Source organism: Rhineura floridana, chromosome 6, assembly GCF_030035675.1.
Source record: "Rhineura floridana isolate rRhiFlo1 chromosome 6, rRhiFlo1.hap2, whole genome shotgun sequence".
Taxonomy (NCBI): domain Eukaryota; kingdom Metazoa; phylum Chordata; class Lepidosauria; order Squamata; family Rhineuridae; genus Rhineura; species Rhineura floridana.
The window spans coordinates 93,008,201-93,028,117 of NC_084485.1; the positions used below are offsets into that span (position 1 = coordinate 93,008,201).

Genomic DNA, 19,917 nt, shown 5'->3' on the forward strand with positions numbered 1-19,917 from the left:
CCAACTGCTATTTATGCTGAGCTGAGGAGATTTGGACATGGCAGACCCCTGGGTTGAGCTGGCTGGGTCAAGGCTCAGCTGGGCTACTCTGGCAGAAGCCCTGGCTCAGCCGTGGCAGAGCTGGGACCCAGCCACCTCAGCCAGGAGTTCACTGGGGAAGCCCTGCCTGGCAGAAGGGGAGCTAGCTGAAGCCGCAGGAAGGGCCAAAAAAGGGGCATTCCAGGGGTGTGTTGGAGGAGGAACTGAGGGGTATGTAGGCCACATCCAACCTATGTTCAGAGTGCTCCTGCAGGCCTGGATCCAGGCCAAAGTTACACCAGGAAAAAGGTAGTTCTAAGAAAATAATTGCAATGGAAATCAATAGAGAGCACTTACTCCCCAATAGGGGTATTTCTGAGAGCAGGCTTTTACTTTCTGCCCCCTCTGTGCAGCTCCAGGCTAAACGGGCATTCAGCCAGCCTGGAGGATTCTGAATGGTAGTTGGATGCCATGGGCTTTCCCGCTGCCTCCTCTTGCACCAGTTTCCCCTGAGTTGGATTGCTCTACCCATTCTTATCGCCTTATATACAACCCTTTCTAATTTAGTCTATTCATATATTCAATAATAGGCAAAAAAACAGTGCAGTTTAAGAACATACCTATAGCCCACAGATATTTCTATCAAACTTTAAAAAGCAGGGAAATTGGGCAGCTATAGTGAATGCACCAGGGGAGCAGGAGACCTGAACTCCTCTCTGAGATATTGTACTGCCCTACAAATTTGTCAAAATGCAAACACCATTTGGGTTGGTCTTTCACAGTCCAATCCACTTCCTGTGTAGCTTGGAAGAATTTGGTAACATGGCTGATTTTTAATGAATTTCAACAGATTAGGAGAAATCTGACAGAAAAAAGTGCAAAAGGGCTCTGGGTTTATTTTCTCTCTCTTTAGACTTTGAACTCTCTATCCTCTCTGACTGTTTTGTGTATCACCATGAAAATTTAGAGGGTTGTTAAGCAACTGTTTCTGAGTTCAGAACTATAACTTTTGTAAGGTTTTATTTTGAAATGAGCTTATGGGAAGCATCAGAATGGCATGGGGGGTATTTTCAATTTAACATTGCGGAATGTGAAAAATCCACACTGGCTGTAGTATACAGCTATTCTTGTGGCTGTATAATTCAGCTGTAAATCACTAATGCCCATTACAGTAGGGCCCCGCTTATATGGCGGGTTCTGTTCCGGACCACTGCTATAAAGTGGAAATCGCCATAAGGCGGAACCCCATTAACTTTAATGGGGCGCGTCACGCAAAAATGACGCAAAAGCTGCAAAATCGGCTTTTAAAGAGGGGAGGAAAGCCGCCGCATTAGTGGAACGCCAGGAAGCGGAGCGCCGGTAAGTGGGGCCCTACTGTATATCTCTCGCTGTCAGGTCCAGGATGAGACTGAGGAACCAGACCAGTGGGTGAAAGCAATTCAGTTTTTATTAGAGTGACATCCACACAAACGCTGCGCCTTCTCATAAAGCGCCACTGACTTACAGATCCTGCGACATGGAAAGATAGTTGACAAGAGCGAAGTGCACTTTCCCGCCCAACTCTTAAGTAGGACCCAAACGGGCGCGAAGCCTTTCACTCCGCCTCAATCCCCCCTCAGGGGCCACCTGTCTCCCCCTCCCCCTTTCTTGTCTCTTCACTCGTCGTGGAGTACGCGGTGAGGGGGGAAGCGCCGGGACCTCCCCTTCTGAAGATTCCGACTCCGGTATGGGCGTAAGGGGAGGTCCGGGCGGAGGGGGAGGCGTGTGAACTTTCAAGGTTGGCTCCGAGACTCTGGCGCTCCCAGGATCTCTGTTGCTGGGCAACCCTATCTCTGGACATTCCTCTCCTTCTCCTTCTCCTTCGCTCAAGTCTGACAGGGGGCTCCCCTCCCCCTCATCTTCTGACTCTAAATCCCTGGGACCCCAATTCCACGTCCCGACACTCCTTTACACATATACAGAACACATAAGAGGGGATCAGTATTGTACCCACCCACTCTGCCCCTAATTTCCATGTGTTTAGTGAAAGTGACATTTTAGTTATTATTTATCTGCCTCTGTTTTAGGTTCTTTTTATATTGATATATTATACTTTCAACTTGCAACCAACTCTGACATTTCTTGCAGTGAAGAACGGGACAGAAATGGTTTTGACAAATAAATAAAAGCATGAAATTGGTCTCTATGTATGTACAGCAATGATCCTGTGTGATCATGGTTCCCAATTTATATAAAGCTTTGGACAAATAAGTACTGTGCAGTATAGAGCAGTTTGTTGATTATACAGCTTGCCTAGTAACACAATGAAAATCTTGCTTGGCTATTTGGAAGAAGTTTTTAAGGAACCACAAGTTACTTTGGAATATATTAACTGTGGTTAAAAAGAAAAAAAAAGTTGCCAGTAAATTTTATTTATTTATTTATGTTTATTTATTACATTTATATACCACCCCATAGCTGAAGCTCTCTGGGCGATTTACAGCAATTAAAAACATTAAAAACAAATATACAAAATTTAAAACACAATTTTAAAAAATTTAAAACACAATTTAAAAATTTTTTTAAACAATTTAAAAACACATGCTGAAATGCCTGGGAGAAGAGGAAAGTCTTGACCTGGCACCGAAAAGATAACAGTGTTGGCGCCAGGCACATCTCGTCATAAAAATCATTTCCTAATTTTGGGGCCACCACTGAGAAAGCTCTCTCCCTTGTTGTCATTCTCCCAGCTTCCCTTGGAGTAGGCACCCGGAGGTATATCCATAATTGTCCAGCAGTAAAAAGAATGACTGACCAAGACCTGGAATATGGCAGAAATGGAAGAAAACAGCTGAAATAATATCTTTGCCTGAGAGATGATAAAAAATTATTGGAAAGTTCATGGTTGCCTTTTTTAGTTTATGAACAAGATATAACTCAAGACATACAACAGTGTCTTGTTTCTGTAAATGTATTATATGGAAAATAATAATAACAGGTTCAACTAAGTTTTACTCAGTAGACCCATTGAATTAATACACCTAAATTGGTCATGTCTATTAAATTCAAAGAGTCTACTGAGCAGTGGATGGTTCATGACAGATTATATTGGAGGTCGCTGATTCATAGGGTCATATAAGTCGTAATCGACTTGAAGGCACATAACAACAAACAACAACTGAGCAGTGCTAGCATTAAAGACCACCCTTAATGATAAAGCATTGAGGATTATGTCTCATCCTGTCTCATTGGCAAAGAATAATATATTACATCTTGAAACAAATCATATTTTACATCACTTCCTAGAGACGCCTGGGGAGAAAGGGGAAATTATACAGTGTTAAATAGCTAATTTATACTGAAAAAGAAATTGAGGTCTGCAGGATGTCCCTTTAACTTCAACTATAGGTGTCAGAAATCCTGCAGGAAACAGAAAAGACTGATACAGCCATTGCATCTCTAACAATATATACATGCATGCACATTTTCAGTTGAAACTGAAACTGTGGCCCTACAGATGTTGTTGGATTCAAATTTTTATCAGCCCCAGCCAGCATGGCCGGTAGTCAGGGATGACAGGAGCTGTTGTCCAGCAACATGAGCAGGGCCGCAGGTTCTCCATGTATAAAATGTAAACATGTGAAGCAAGCCGGTTTTTAATTAACCAAATGTCAAATCTAGTTGAAACAGCACCAGGTAGGGCCAACCAGATAACATACTCTGCCACTTGATTCCCAATTCTAGTAAAACCTCAGGCTCCCTCTTCAAACAGTACTACCTCAGTGAATCCCCCTTCCCAAGATGTCCTATTAAAGCAAAAACTGAGCAACTTGCTATTTAAGTAAGTCTGTCTTTCTTGCAGAACTACTAGAAAACTGAGTTCCTTGTCTTCTGTTCGCAATTGCCTGTAGTCCTTAAACCAAAGGCTCCGCCTTCCTGAAAGAGAAACAAAATCAGCAAGCTTTGCAGTGTCTTGGAACACTGTGACCTTTTAAGAAACTAACAGTAAAACAAAGTTTTTCAGTGACCACATAGTTTTAGAATGCAATCCAAAACAAAAAAGCAAAAAGGCAACTGAAGAGCACTCTCTTGAAGTTATCTACAGGAATTCTTCTGAAGTTGTGTTGAATTCTGGAGGTTAGCAGGGAGTACCAACCCAGTCCTTTTTTTTTTTCTTGAAGCAGAATTTCTCCCTTTCTCCATGGTAGGCCCCAGGCTTACTTGCTATGTTGTAGCCTTTTTTTGCAGGCCATAACAGCAGATTTAGACCCTGGTTTAGTACTTTCAGCTTTGGTGTGGGACTATAGACAGTTGCCTGCCATGGAGGCCCAAGACATAGCTCAATCTCTCAGGGCCCCTAAATGCTCACGCTGCCGGAACCATGGCTTTGTGGTGCCGGTGAAGGGCCATGCAGGCCACTGCCGCTGGAAGCAGTGCCCGTGTGAGAAATGTGCTCTCATTACTGAACGCCAGAAGATCATGGCTGCACAGAAGGCCTTGAAGAGACAGGGACCAGACTCCCCACCCGGGGAAATAATGCCACCTACTCAGTGCAGCCCCAGTGATGAACAAGTGGCAACCACATCTGGCAGTAGAAAGGGCTCAAGACTGAATACTTCAGTTCCCCACCCTCAGGGGTCTGTTGTGCATGAAGGAGCCAAGGTGTCTTCAGCAATTAACCACTGTGCCAGAACAGGGACCAGCCGGACACCACCCAAACCCAGCTCTCCCACCTTCATAGATTTAGGTATGTGGCCCAGCTACCGTTTTGCTTCAAAGTTCATACAATTATGATTATGTGTTCATGGCCATTATTTCTCTTGTATGTATGCACCTAAATGTTCTACCTGCTCTGGAGCTCATTCATTTCTGTTTTCTCTTGTTGAGGTTTGGTAGTGGTGTTGAATTTCTTCTTCCCTGAAAAGGTAGTATGGATTTATGTATTCTTTGCACTTTTCATATTCTGCTTGAGGACTTTGTAGCTGCAGTAATTCAGTCTTGGAGGCTGCTTAGCCATGTTTCATTGTTGCAAAAAACCAAATGTATGCATCCAGTCTTTGTTTAAGAGTGAAACGGGCATGCAGCATGCCCTGCACATCACTGAATTGCCAATATAGCAACAAGACTAACAGAAAGTATGGACTTTAAATACTGTAAGGTTTGGAGTATTTTACAGAAATCTTCAGCAAGGGGAATATATTACCACCAGTGCAAATAAATTGGGAAGTTATTCCTAGATTTTTTAGAACTGAGTGTATAAAGAATAAAATGGAAAAAGTAAGTCTGGGATTTTACTGTCATCTTTTGTGAAAATTTATTTTTGCAATAAAAGTGGTCATCATATATGGTGTGATTTGACAAATATCTAGAGCAGCAGTGAATCTTGGAGGGGGAAAATAAAGTAAGATCTCATTTGAATATCTTTGCAAAAATCAAATTTTATAGTTGTACTTAAGATTGTTTTGGTCAACATTCTAATTATTGTGCTGTTGGATTTACAGGTTTAAAGTAACAACATGAAGTTTAGAAAATGTTAAATTTAGCAAGCTGATAACATTACTGCCTTAAATGAACAAGATATAAGTTAAAAATATTTCTCAAAAGCAAAATTGAAATGTTATATTTAAACTTACATTTTTCCTAATTTTGAATTTTAAAAAAAAGTTGGGACAGTTCTAAACAATATGTGGTTATCCCTCCATCCTTCTCTCTAGCTTTTTGAATGTACTATCTATGCTTTGTGCTGTCTATGATTATGGTTGCCATCTACTGGTTTGGCACTGAACTAAACATTATTAATGTCCTGTAATTTATCTTTGTAGTTTGACTTAGTATGCTTGTTTTCAAACACATCAGGGTTGTGTTTTGTTTTGTTTTAAAATATTGATAAATCTTTTATCCATAAGTGCTGCAAATTCTGAGGCCCTGGTAGTGTTTAACTTTGTTTCAATACTGCATGATGGCAGTCTCTAGAATCTGTTAATCTGTGACTAACAAAGCATTCTCCAGCTGGGTGGGAGCCATTTATCCACAAGCATTTCTACATAATTGTAAGAACATTTAGATAACCCAACAAGGTAAGTAGGGTTCTTTCTCACAAACCTGGCAGACTGTCCCAGTGCAGTGAGAATTCCATGAGAATGACACATGCAAATGTGACCTCTCCCATGTTTCAGTTGTTTAAGCATTCTCATAACTGCACAGAGCTGCTCATGAATGAGCAGCTCCCACATGGCTGGGAGAACATCTAAAGAGCACTTAGTCATGAGTGTTTGAATAGGTGAAACACAGCATTTTCAATGTACTAAAATTCTTAGTAATCATACATAGATTGTTTCTGATGTTAGACTATGAAAACTACATATTCAGTCCAACCATTCTGTTTGTCTATAGACCATCCTACTTTGCCTCAAGAATGTGCTGCTGTGTGCCCGGAATTTGTGGAGAGAGAGCCTCCCAAAGTGTATCCTGGGTACTCTGGGATGTACCCTTATCCATTTTCTGTGGGATTCACTATCAACCAACCAGGCTACAGAGCCCCTTCACCTGCCTCCATTTTACCCCTGCAAACAGGTTTCAGGCACTTTCCTAGCAGTCATGGGCCAGGGAGTGTTGCTTCTATGCCGGTAAGTGTTATCCATAGTGCTGCTTAATGCAGCTCACCTTGAACGCAGGAGTATGTGCCTTGGAAAATATTTGTAAAAAGTTAACCTTTGCAGCTGGTTACTTCAGCCTTGAATAGTATGTAGACAAAACAAATTTATCACATTTCAGGGTTATGCAAAACTTGTCCCTTTAGTTTTGTTGAATTTTCCACTTTTCCAACCCTTGGCCTTGAATATCCATAATGTCTTTGGAAGTGTTTCAGATGAGCTATTGGTGCAAATTGAATGCACATTGGAATGTGTACCTAAGGATGCTCCCAGGCAGGTGGCCTAGTGTTGTCCATATGACTCTTCTGTTGTAAGCTACCATTGGAACTGGAATGGACTGTCCATGCTATTTCTATATGTACATCCTGCTATGTTCCATCTATACCAGTGAATGTGAAATAGCCGCTGTGGGTGATGAAGGAGGAGGTCCAATTCTCCTGAGCAGCTAGTGGAAGTGAAGCATGCATTTGCAATACTGATTAAGCAGTCTATAAATTGTGTTAAATAATTGAAAAAATAAATACAACTTTTGTGATAGATGCCACTTTAGCACCCTGTTTATTTTTAAAAAACCAACCATTTAATTAGTGCTAAATAATTTCTCTGGCTATATTTAAAAAAACAAAACTATAGAGTGTTATAGCACTAGATCATAATACTATTAACAAAAAAGATTTAAAACTCTTTCCAACTACTGCCATTAACAAAACCTGGCAGCTAGAAATATTTTTTTCATGATTTAAAAAAAATAGCCAGAAGAGCATTTTAGCACTAATTAAAAGAAACCAGAATAATAAATGGTTCCTACCACAAATGTTATAGCAAATGTATGCTGAGCTGTGATAGGAACACTTGCCTAGTAGATCAATGCCCACAGTAAAACGTCATTCTTTACAAAAGCTAAAGTATTGCAATGGGTACCTACACATGTGGAGATTGCACTACTGTCCTTCTGAAAAAGAAGATTCTTGTTAGGCATTGGAATGCCTCGTGGGAAGCGTTTCATAAATTAATTAAATAATAAAACCAGACTTTCTGTGGAAGTCTGTTCTTCTGAGGAACAGTGATTGGATAACAGCGTTGTATTATTTATTTATTTATCTATTTATTACATTTATATACCGCCTCATAGTCAAAGCTCTCTGGGCGGTTTACAGCAATTAAAAACATATATACAAATTTTAAAACACAAACAATTAAAAAAAAAACAATTTAAAAACACATGCTAAAATGCCTGGGAGAAGATGAAAGTGTTGTGTTTAATCGACCTCCCCCACTGAATTTACTTATAGGTTTTAAGGCAGACTTCAGCATTGTACTTCACAAAGCAGGTAACAGATGAGTTTGTCTCAGAGATTCCTTCCTAAATTGGATTTCCCTCTAGTCTTACATCAGGTAAACTTCTGTTGAATGCAATCATGTCACTGGCCATTAGATTAAACTGGTTGATGGATGGATGTCTTGTAAACAGTAAGTGAACAAAGCATGGCAATTCCACACTAAATGCCAAGTGTGAAAGTACCCTAAATGTGTATTATCCACTGTTTTCAATAGGTATGTGTTTCTAAGTGCAGATGCTGTCCTTTGCTTTCAGTGGGATACATATTTGGTTGTTTCCTTATATGATCCTCATTTAAATACCCAATTAGTTGGTCCAAGAATTAGTGCGTGCATATAGTGATAATAGTTTTTTCCAACTAAAAGTAAATTGTAGGGAATTTGACAGAAGGTGGTTTTGTGAGAATTATCTATATTAGAGGACTAATAGACCCATACAGAAATTGAACCTGCCAGGGTACTGTACCATCCCTAATAATTCTCTCAGGATTTCAGGACACTTAAAAAAAAAAAGTCCATCTTGTAGCTGGCTCCTGTTAGGGCACCTCCACATGGGGAACTTTCCCATATTTGGCACTTGAATGCAAAATGAAAGTACAGGACACTGTAATTGGAAAGAGTGTTTGAAAAGATAAAGGCGAAATGGATTCTCACACTGTATGTTGAAAACTGCCATTATTTTACCAGACAATCTGGAATATGATAGCTAAGTGCAAAAAAGGACAGGGCTCCTGCACCCTACATTATGTTACAGAGGGAATTTCTGCAGGAATAGCTGAATAGCAAGCTATACCTGCTGAAATTCCTTCCTCTACACAACTATTACAGGCGCAGAAGTCCTGAATGTAAGATCATAAGAAAAAGTCTGTTGCATCAGGCCAAAGGCCCATCTAGTCCAGCATCCTGTTCTCTCAGTGACCAACCAGATGCCTATGGGAAGCCCACAAGCAAATCCTGAGTGCAACAGCGGTTTCCCCGCTTGTGATTCCCTGTAACTGCTATTCAGAGGTGTACTGCCTCCTACGGGTGAGGTAGAATGTAGCAACCGTGACCTTCTTTGCTAATGGCTGCCCTACACCTAAATCTAAGTAAATGATTCAGGATTATTTGATAATAAAACACATTTTGGCTTAGATTTCTGATCTTTTAAATGTCCACACTGAAACAAATTACCTTTGTTTTGTTGCCTTTTATGTAGATGCAAGATGCAGGTGGAGATTTTCGGCCAGGTTACTACACTCCATTAACACCTTTTATACCCCGGGGCTTTCTGCCAGGGATTCACTACATTCCGCCACCTCTCCCATTGAATGTTGTGACTGAAGCTACAAAGGAAACATCTGGTAAGTTGTTTAGTTAGTTTAGTTAGTTACATAAGCCTTATGCTGGTGTTTGAAACATACATGTGGTGGGGCATTGGGATTGTATGAACCCATTCTGTCCTGCAGGGCATACTTGTCTTGCCCCCAGATGTGCCTGATACTCATGTGCTGGATATCATCTTGGCATATGAGCCTTCAACTGTAGAGTGAAATACTGGAGGGCTTGATGGGCATGATCTGTACATAATGTTGCTTTCTACATGCATTTCCCTGCTATATATCCAAAGAATTCAGTAGCACATGACATTATCAGGGAAGAATGCAAAAAGACAATACCTCTTGTTAAAAAGAGAGAAAGACCTCAATGGATGACTGAAGAAACTCTTCAAATGGTTAAAGAGAGAAGGAAAGCAAAAGGAGAAGGAGATAGAAACACGGTCAGAACCCTAAATGCAACTATACAACTACTAGTACGTAGGGACAAAGAAAACTATTACAATAGTTATTGTATAGAAATAGAAAAGGACAACAAAATGGGAAGAACAAGAGCCCTATTCCAAAAGATTAGAGAAATGAAAGGGAAATTTAAACCATGAGTAGGGATGTTGAATAATCAACAGGAGAACACACTGACTGACCGAGATGAAATAAAAGGAAGATGGAAGCAATACACTGAGGAACTATATCAAACAGATGCAAGGATGACAGATTCATTCACGGAGGAACCATATGATGAAGAACCAGAAATTTTAGAATGTGAGGTGAAAGCGGCTCTTAAAATTCTTCGAAGAAACAAATCACCAGGAATAAATGGCATACCAATAGAGTTGCTACAAGCTACTGAGACTGAATCTGTTCAAATTTAGACAAACATTTGTCAAGAAATATGGAAAACTAAACAATGGCCCACAGACTGGAAGCGTTCAATATACATCCCACTTCCAAAGAAAGGGTATCCCAGAGAATGCCGTAATTATCGAACCATTGCCTTAATATCCCATGCAAGTAAAGTAATGCTCAAGATTCTACAACAAAGGCTCTTACCATATATGGAACGAGAAATGCCAGACATCCAAGCTGGATTTAGAAAGGGAAGAGGCACCAGAGATCATATCGCAAACATACGTTGGATAATGGAACAGAGCAAGGAATTTCAGAAGAAAATCACCCTGTGCTTTATAGATTACAGCAAAGCCTTTGACTGTGTAGATCATGAAAAACTATGGAATGCTTTAAAAGAAATGGGGGTGCCACAGTATCTGATTGTCCTAATGTGCAACCTATACTCTGCCAATGTAAGGACAGAATATGGAGAAACCGATTGGCTCCCCATCAGAAAGGGTGTGAGACGGGTGTATTTTATCACCCTATTTGTTTAATCTGTACGCAGAACATATCATACGGAAAGCGGGACTGGACCAAGATGAAGGAGGTGTGAAAATTGGAGGGAGAAACATCAATAATTTAAGATATGCAGACGATACTATCCTCTTAGCAGAAACCAGTAATGATTTGAAACGAATGCTTATGAAAGTTAAAGAGGAAAGCACAAAAGCAGGACTACAGCTGAACGTCAAAAAGACTATAAAGTAATGACAACAGAAGATTTATGTAACTTTAAAGTTGACAATGAGGACATTGAACTTGTCAAGGATTGTCAATACCTCAGCACAGTCATTAACCAAAATGGAGACAATAGTCAAGAAATTAGAAGGCGGTTAGGACTGGGGAGGGTAGCTATGAGAGAACTAGAAAAGGTCTTCAAATGCAAAGATGTATCACTGAACACCAAAGTCAGGATCATTCAGACCATGGTATTCCTGATCTCTAGGTATGAATGTGAAAGTTGGACAGTGAAAAAGGCGGATAAGAGAAAAATCAACTCATTTGAAATGTGGTGCCGGAGAAGAGCTTTGTGCATACCATGGACTGTGAAAAAGACAAATAATTGGGTGGAATAAATTCAACCAGAACTGTCACTAGAAGCTAAAATGGTGAAACTGAGGTTATCATACTTTGGACACATCATGAGAAGACATGATTCACTAGAAAAGACAATAATGCTGAGAAAAACAGAAGGGAGTAGAAAAAGAGGAAGGCCAAACAAGAGATGGATTGATTCCATAAAGGAAGCCACAGACCTGAATTTACAAGATCTGAACAGGGTGGTTCATGACAGATGCTCTTGGAGGTCGCTGATTCATAGGGTCGCCATAAGTTGTAATCGACTTGAAGGCACATAACAACAACAACAACTCTGGATCAAGAAGCAATCTTCTAATGATTAGCTCCCATTGAGAGATACCTGAATATCCTAGGCTACTAATAGTACTTTATTGAATCCCAAACTGGCATACAGCATAGTTTCAAGGGAAGGCAAGCCCACAGTGATAGTCATAAATGCACAGTAAACTGATATGAAACCTATAACAATGTGTTAAAACCATACCTCAGATTTCCCAGACCTTCTCCTCATTTTCTTTTTCAGTTTTCCATGTCTCACACATGTGCAGCAATGTAGGTGAAAACTGAATTGTTTTTCCTAACTTTTATCCTTTTTAATTTCTATGGTTATATTTTTGCCTACAGTCATAGGAAGCTATCTTATACTAAGTCAGGCCATTGGTCCCTGTAGCTCAGAATGGTTCTGACTAGCAGCTGCTCTCCAGGGTTTCAGGCAGGAGTCTTTCCCAGGGCTCATCCAGACGACTGTATAATGTGCGCCATGACCGCTTTGTGTATTCATTATTTTTTGGTCATCCAGATGATGCTGCGTGCTTTTGCGCATTGTCGCGCGGTTAAATCCACTTTTGCTATTTGCTTTTTTAAATCGGGAATCATCTGCTGTGCCTTCAGGCACTCAGATGCAATACCACGGACTTTAGAGCAGGAGGTATTCTATGGGTGGTGCTTGGGCGTTTCCACATAACCCTTCCGTCATTCCCAGCCAATCACGTATTTCCACTTTTGCACATGTGCGCGAATGTCCGGGGAAAGCTGGGAAAACGGAACCAATCAGAGCAATGGTGTGGTGTGTGTGTGTGGGGGGCTCTGCAACTTCTACTGCGCAGATGCAAAAATCTGCATTTGTGCAGAAGAAACAAGAGCAGTTTATTTTTAGCCAGCCTGTGAACTGGGCTGCCGCTCCGGGTGAGATCTGCAATTGTGGTTGTGTGTAAAGCCCTTGTTTTCCTGGCTGGTCTCACTCAAGGGCAGCTGGTTGGTGCAGGGAGCTCGCTTTGCTCTTTCCTCCTCGCTCAGAGACAGACAGACACGCACAAGCACACACACAGGGGAGAAAAACAAGAGCCTGGCCCTTTGTAAAGGGCCACAGGAAGGAAAGGGAGAAGGAGGGGGGTGAAGGCAATGGAGCATCAAGTTTTGCCCGAAGTGGTTGGGAAGCTGCTGGGAAGGAGGGGGGGGTGAAGCCTCTCTCGGTGGCTCTTCCCTTATGCTGCCGCCGCTGCCTACATGGAGAGCGAGAGGCAGGCAGTTAGAGAGAGAGAGAGAATGGGGAGGAGCTGTTCTGGAGAAATAAGTGGAATTTCCAGCCGTGTGTATCTCCAGAAACGTTAATATGCATAAAGGCAGAAAAGCATATTGTTGGTTTTGAGAAATATCACAAATACAACCAAAAAACCCACAGGAATTATTGGCATATAAGTGGTTTGCTAGATGGCCACCCGCAACCATCTAAGAAGGCTCTGGAAGGAGAGCGGAGGAAGGGGTTGCTGGTAGTGAGGGCCAGCTGGGGAGAGAGCAGGCAGTGATGCCAGGCCACCCCCACGTGGGGGGAGACCCCAGGGAGGCTCCCAGGCAACCCCTTTCCTCGCATGAGCCTCTCTCCCACAGGCTGCTTGAAGCTATGTTCGCCACCCTGAGGGAGAGCTGGGCGGCAAGCGGTGAGGGAAGGGGGCTGCCGAATCAGCTGTGGGGCGCTCTGACGGCTCATCTGTCAGCCCAGCTGATCGGCGGCTTGGCGAAGGGGGGGAAATGGCTGCCTAACGTGGAGCAGCCGGAGCAGAGAGAGAGAGAGAGCAAAGGAAGGAAGGAAGCGGTTGCAGTGCAATCCTGGCTGTTGGGGAGGAGGTGGTGGTGGAGGGGGAGATGGGGAGTGGTGAGGGCTCTCGGAGGGGTGCCCATCCCCTGCGAAGCCCCTGGAGCCCTTGGCCTCCTCCTCGGGAGAGCTAGAGATCATTTTTGCTGCCCCTTCGCTCCAGCCGCTCATAGAGCGAAGTGGTGGGCTAGTGCACCCTGGAAGCCCAGGGGTGGATCAGAGAGAAGCCAGACAGAGTGGCGAAAAGGGGAGGAGAGCTCAGGCGGCCCGGCAGCAGCTGGCAGGGGGTGCTGCCAGGCAAGGCGCCAAGCAAAAGGGGCAGCAGGCGATGGAGAAGGAAGAGATGCCAGGCACCCCTTCCCTTTCTCCAGAGTGCATTCAGCATCCTTTGGCTAGGAACCCCTGGCTCCAGGCCAGGATTTCATTCTTGCTTGCAGCCTTCTGCTTGCTCTCTCTGCTGATTGAGACTTGCCAGCCCTGTGTATCTCCAGAATGTTTACTATGCATAAGGGCAAAAACACATACATTCGTTTTTGTGTTATATAGCAAATACAAGCACACAAAAATACAGGAATTATTGGCATATAAGCACCACCACCCCCGCCAGCCCTGCTCCAGAGTGGCAAGCGGCAAGGAACTCCATTACACCCACAGGAAATTCAAACTTTTGTGCTCTTACGGTCAAGCGCATGCGCGATATTGTGCTTCGTTGCAAAGGGGAGAGGAGCTTACCTCATATTTTGCGGACCAATTGGCTGATAGGGGGGAGTGTTATGGGCGGAGCTGGGAAAAAGCGAGAAGAAGTTCGGGTCCTCCCGCTGCATGTGCGGGTGCAAAAAAAGCGGTTTTTTAATCGGGAAAGAGCGAACAAACAGGCAAAGTGAGGACTGTCAGATGACGAACCGGATATGGAAAACGTGGATTATCCCGCTCCGTTTGGATGAGACCCCAGTCCTACCTGGAAACACCAGGGATTAAACCTAAAACCTTTTGCATGCAGTGTGTGCTCTACCACTGAACACTTCCCACCTTGAACATTTGCTTCCTTCGTAAAACATCTACCTCTTGTTTGCTTGCCATCTTGAATCATGGAAATATATTCTATTAACAGTTGCTTTCAATTTTGATAAAATCAAGGAAAAAAGAAAAACTGCACACAAAAACTTTGTATTTACCTTTCTTGATTTCATGTCTTTGGGGCCAGTGTAAGGGAAAATAAAGCACCCTCACAGCCATGATATGGAAACATGTTCCAGAGTTTCGAACTTACATCCATCAGCAGGGGTTAAACATTTTGCCTCACTTGGCCACTAGAGAGCCAATATAAACACGTGGAAATAATACATGAAACAGCTCTTTGAATGTTCTTGCCCGCCTGTAAAAAGAAAAATAGACCCCTATGCATAAAAAGCTAGCATGTCAAGGAAAATAATAGGCTTAAACTCTTTCCCTAGACTTATGGAGGGTGTGCTTTGTTTTTGGTGTGGAGAAGCACTTACAAATATGTGACCTAAATACTTACTCTGAAGCTGTACAGTCTAGGAAGGGATGTACGGCATGCTGTTTTGTGGGCATTATGTTGCCTGAAAACTGAAGAATTGTTTGTTTTGTAGCACCAGCATGTTTGTCTCAAGATGAGAAGGTATGTTTTGAAAAGCTACTAACCACAACATGGGAATTACTTTTTTGTTTCGCAGAGGCATTATATATATATTCTCTTTCTTTGCATTTAAGCTGCTCTCTTCTCTAATGAATTACCAAAGTTCACTGATTAGCTGACAGCAAGTTCAGACATGCTTGTTACTAGTGACAAACTTTTTCAGTGCTTTCATTAACCACAAGCATCTTCACTTGTGAAAGTACCTTTGGTTTAGTCATATGCATATATGTGTGATCTTGAAAAATTATAATCCTAATTAGTTTATCTAGCATGCAAACAATTGCTTCTCCGGTGCAAACAGCTGCCACCTGTTTTTACATGAAAAATCCTGAATTTACAGAAAGTCAGATATTACTGATGGATGGTTCTAAGTTGAAGCAGACAGATGGAAATCCGTGAACTTAAGCTAATAATGACTAACAAGTCCACTTATTTCAATGATCTACTAAGAGTATGACTAGATACCACACCAGATTTTTAAGGAACAGAGCCAATCATCTTTCTATTTTGTTCTCTAAATTGTTTTGTTGCCTCTCATTTTTCCAGGTGTATGCTTTATCGTAGGAACTTGGGAAATGGAAATGATTTTTGTAGTTTAAGTGCTGAATCTCTCTTTTTGAGTAGCCACTAAAGGACAAACTACAGGGACATTAATCTCAAAATCTTAAGAGCTGCCAATTTAAAATAAATTTATGCACACTTTTTGGTTAGTTTATTTGGAATGTTTAAGAATTGAATAGCTTATTTGTGCATTAAATAAAAATCTGTAAGGTGAAGTAAGAGTTGGATCTTTGCAATAGTTATTGGGAAGTTAACCTATCAAACCACAATCTACAAACTAGAAAGACACAAACTATGCTAAAATTAGGGGATATACTTATTTGTATTTAAAATATTTGTATGATTCAAGATAACAAATAGTTAACAAACATAGAAGGAATTCCCTGGATTATTTGTAAAGAGCAAAACACAGATAGAATTAAGACAAACAAACTGAAATCGCTGAATTATTCTTCTGCTTCTTTATTTCAGCTGCCACTGCAGATAGCCAAGATTCTGGAGTGGCATGTGAACACAGCCAGCCATCTTCTCAAGTTATCACTGAAGAATGTTCTTCATATTTTAAGCATTAAATGTACTAAGAGTCCATGCTGAAATGCTGTGCCTTGCTGAAAAGCATTGTTTTGTTTTGGGCTAGACTGCTATTAGTCATATAGGTCAGTATTCAAGTTGTTATGTTCACAACTGTTGGTATTTCATGTCCCATCCACACAGTAATTTCTTCTATTCAGTGCTTTAGTGCCAAACTGGAAATTTAGAAACTTTCACTGTCACCTTCTGATACACAGATGGACAGGAGAATAGTGCAGGCTCAACTCGGGATTCATGAAAATCGTGGGAGATCAAATGTGCTCAATAAGTACATCTGATCCCCAAATAAAGTTTTTTTCTTGTCATACCTTAACACTGCCTCCCAGCCTGTGACTTTGAAAGCAAATATTCTAGACTTTCTAGCTTTTGTTACCTGCTTCTGTTTTGTGCCTTTAACAGCAGTCTGCTATATAGATATTAGCAGGTGATAATGCTTTTCTCCATCGCTTGAAAACCTTCACTGGTTGATTCTTCTGTATTAAGCTAGTGTTAAAACTGCAAAAACAGGCTAATTCTTTTTCTGATAAGTTGGCAATCCTAACCAAGTCTGGTGTTAGAGCAATGTATTTCTTTCCAAGGTCAGAGGACCTGTGGACAGAAGGGCCAGAGACGTTTTATGCTCCAATGGGCATCAGGGCTGCATTACACACATTTGTGGTAAATTGCAGGAAGAAATTAACAAGAGGAAATTATAGGGAAATTTTCACCTATTGAATTTGCCTTTCATACAACTGATAATGATACAGAATCTGACTGTTGTGGTTCATCAGTTGAGATCAATTTGAGATAGAAAGTTAACAATTATCACTAGCTATGATTAAGTCTAGTCCCTTGTGTTCAGTGTTTGAATGTGTGTTATTTCTGGATGTTTTTCCTAAAAAGAAAAAAGAAAAAGCTGGATTTAAATGTCAACAATTAAATGTATAGACTCTGGGCTGAGCTCCATATTTCCTGCAAATGCTCCTCCCTCTGCCCTGAAAAAAACAGCTTTAGCAGGATCCATTTGAGTAAATAAGCAGGAAGTGTGGAAGGGTTTTTAACCTCTTTAACCTCCCATTTTTTCTGCTTGAAATGCTCCCTCAAGCTGCTTTGTCCTCCCCCACTGGCAACCATGTTTGCCTGCATTTGGAACCCCATATTGAAGGGGGAGACTGCTTGAGGATGGTGATATGGACCAGGAAAAATGGCCAATTGGGAAATGGCTAATTTTCTACTTGCTGCTTCTCCACTGTAAATGGGTTCTTCTCAAATCTGTTTTTATTTGGAAAAGCTAACCTTGGGCTTGAATTATATGTATTTATATATAATGTGCAGTTTGTTGCTAAATTAACCAATGAACAGGTGAGGGAAAGAGATCCTTTGTTTGTATAATAGGAAATAGATATATATTAGGTGACCTCAAGCGCTACCTGCTGAAATTCCTTCTATATAGTTATTAAAGATAAAGGAGCCCTGTCCTCTATACCATCTGCTAATTCACCTGAAGCGGTGTACAACTTGAGAGTACAATGGTACATTGTTATGTCTGTTCAGTAGACCCCCAAGTGCATCTTTTCTACAAACGGTTAATGTGTCTACTCACTAGTCCCATCAGTCCAGCCCCCAGCATACTCTAGAGGTCATGCCCAGTCTCCCTAGGCTACATGCTGTTCCCCATCGCTGATATTGAAAATGACTTCAGAAGGTGAGATGGGATTGCTAGGGGGTGGGGCAGACCTGGCGAAGCAAGAAGAGTTGGGTCTCTTTCTGAACTGCCAGCTCACTTAGTTTCCTCACTGTGCACTGAGAAAAAAAAGAGAAGTTGTTTATGTAATTGCTTGATGTTACTTAGCCAAAACCAGAGGCAACAACTAAGGAAGAGCAAGAAAAACATCTGCACTAATAACTTGATTGCTCTCTAATTACTCAGTCTTTACTTTGGAAAAAAGTAGCATCCCTGCAAGGAAAGGCATGGTTCTTACCTGATAAAGTCTAACTTTATAATAAATCAGGTGCAATATTTGGACGAGGATGAACAACAGCATTCCACTTTAATTACTGTTTTCTGTTATAAAAAAAACGAGTTACTAATGTCAGATTGGCTTTCTTTGTACACATTGAAATCAAGCCTATTAAAATGTTGATACTACTCTTAAGTTTTGAAATGTCACTTTTTTATTCTGCAAACAGACCTCAAATGTTTAAAGTGAGGGAGGAGAGAATTATCAAGTATATTTATATCTGAACATAATTATTGATGCAGTTGTTGAAGAATGAATGGAAAATGCGAAGTATCACAAGAAGGAAATAATCTTAAAGAGCAAATTAAAAAAATTATATTTATTGACTTCATCTTGTGAGCAGCAATAACAGGATTAACAAAATGTTATTTCAAGCGACTAGTGTGGTGTAGTGGTTAAGGTGCTGGACTACGACCTGGGAGACCAGGGTTCGAACTCCCACACCGCCATGAAGCTCACTGGGTGACCTTGGGCCAGTCACTTCCTCTCAGCCTCAGAGGATGGCAATGGTAAAGCCCCTCTGAATACCGCTTACTATGAAAACCCTATTCATAGGGTCGCCATAAGTTGGAAACTTGAAGGCAGTCCTTTTTTTTCCCCAGTGAGCAATCAGAGCTTTTTTAGTCAGGGTCCATTTCACCATTATCACTGTATGGGTTAAATCACTCTTCTTGCAGATAATGAATGAACCAGAATGGATTGTGGCCCAGAACACTTGGTCAAAAACCACCATGATAATTCTCGTGCAAACTCAATCAGAATGAATGAGAGCTGTATAAGACCATTAGTGTGAAGCTCTGTGGATTGTGCTCCTTGTTGTCCTTAGATAAGCATGTGTTACAACATGGGAGCATTCTGTTTAGCATTTTAATTCTGAACCTAAGAATAAGACTGCAATCCAGTATATATCTATTCAGAAGTAAGCTCCATTAGGTTCAATGGGACTTACTCCTAGGTAAGTGTGTACTGGATTGCAGCCTAAAACTATAAAATATCTTTGTAAGGTGATCCTGAATTTAAAATTCATGATGTCTAACAAAAATGGAAATTGGGTCAATAGAGATCCTATGATGTCTGAAGTTCTGCATGTTTTGTGTAGGACTACAAATGTAACATTTTGAATTAAGTGGTTTTCAAGTGATTATTCTATATACCAAATAACTATAAGGTGTGTATCTGTTTTGAGATTTCAGGAGAGTGAGAGGCTTTTGTGAAGTGAGAAAATGCCACTGAGCAAAGAAAATCCACTTAAGTGAGACAAACTATTTTTAACTAGTTTTTCACAGTAGCAGGTGCCACATGAGCCCCAAATCCTAAAGTTGCTCAGCTTCACCAATTGGCTGGGAAGGAAATTTTTATTGTAGATTAAAATGTTAATTGATCATACCAATGATTACCTTATTAAATATAATTAAGATTATATGAGTCTGAATCATGTAAGACATTGTAAGTTATTAAATAGGCATGCATTTTCATATAGATGAGACAGCACTGGGGGGAAAAGATACATTGTTTTGGAGTCCTCCAAGATGACCTACACCTAGATGCTCAGGTAATTATGGTGGCTAGGGCTGCTTTTCACCAATTTTGTCTTATATGCCAACAGTCTTTTGCAGAGAAACCAGACCTGGCCTTGATCATTTATGATCTTGTCACCTTTAGATTACAGCAGTGTTGTTGTTTTTAAAATAAAATATGATGGTCCAGTACTCATATTTTAAAAGTGCTGTGGGTACCA

General features: G+C 41.1%; 1 protein-coding gene across 1 annotated transcript; it reads left to right on the top strand.

Annotated features, from left to right (window-relative positions):
• Positions 1 to 4,015: 4,015 nt before the first annotated feature.
• On the top strand, positions 4,016 to 18,254 carry DMRTB1 (DMRT like family B with proline rich C-terminal 1). The gene is made up of 4 exons (XM_061630478.1): positions 4,016 to 4,744; positions 6,391 to 6,623; positions 9,187 to 9,331; positions 16,060 to 18,254. Exons 1-4 carry the CDS (start codon positions 4,318 to 4,320, stop codon positions 16,158 to 16,160), a joined length of 906 nt encoding a protein of 301 aa, XP_061486462.1. The 5' UTR covers positions 4,016 to 4,317; the 3' UTR covers positions 16,161 to 18,254.
• The last annotated feature ends 1,663 nt before the right edge of the window (positions 18,255 to 19,917 follow it).

What these genes read in the sequence shown, in the direction of transcription:
- DMRTB1 (XM_061630478.1), top strand. Translation starts at nt 4,318, where the DNA reads ATGGAGGCCCAAGACATAGCTCAATCTCTCAGGGCCCCTAAATGCTCA. An exon ending in TCCCACCTTCATAGATTTAG is followed by an intron (nt 4,745 to 6,390) that starts GTATGTGGCCCA and finishes GTTTGTCTATAG; the next exon opens with ACCATCCTACTTTGCCTCAA. An exon ending in AGCTACAAAGGAAACATCTG is followed by an intron (nt 9,332 to 16,059) that starts GTAAGTTGTTTA and finishes TCTTTATTTCAG; the next exon opens with CTGCCACTGCAGATAGCCAA.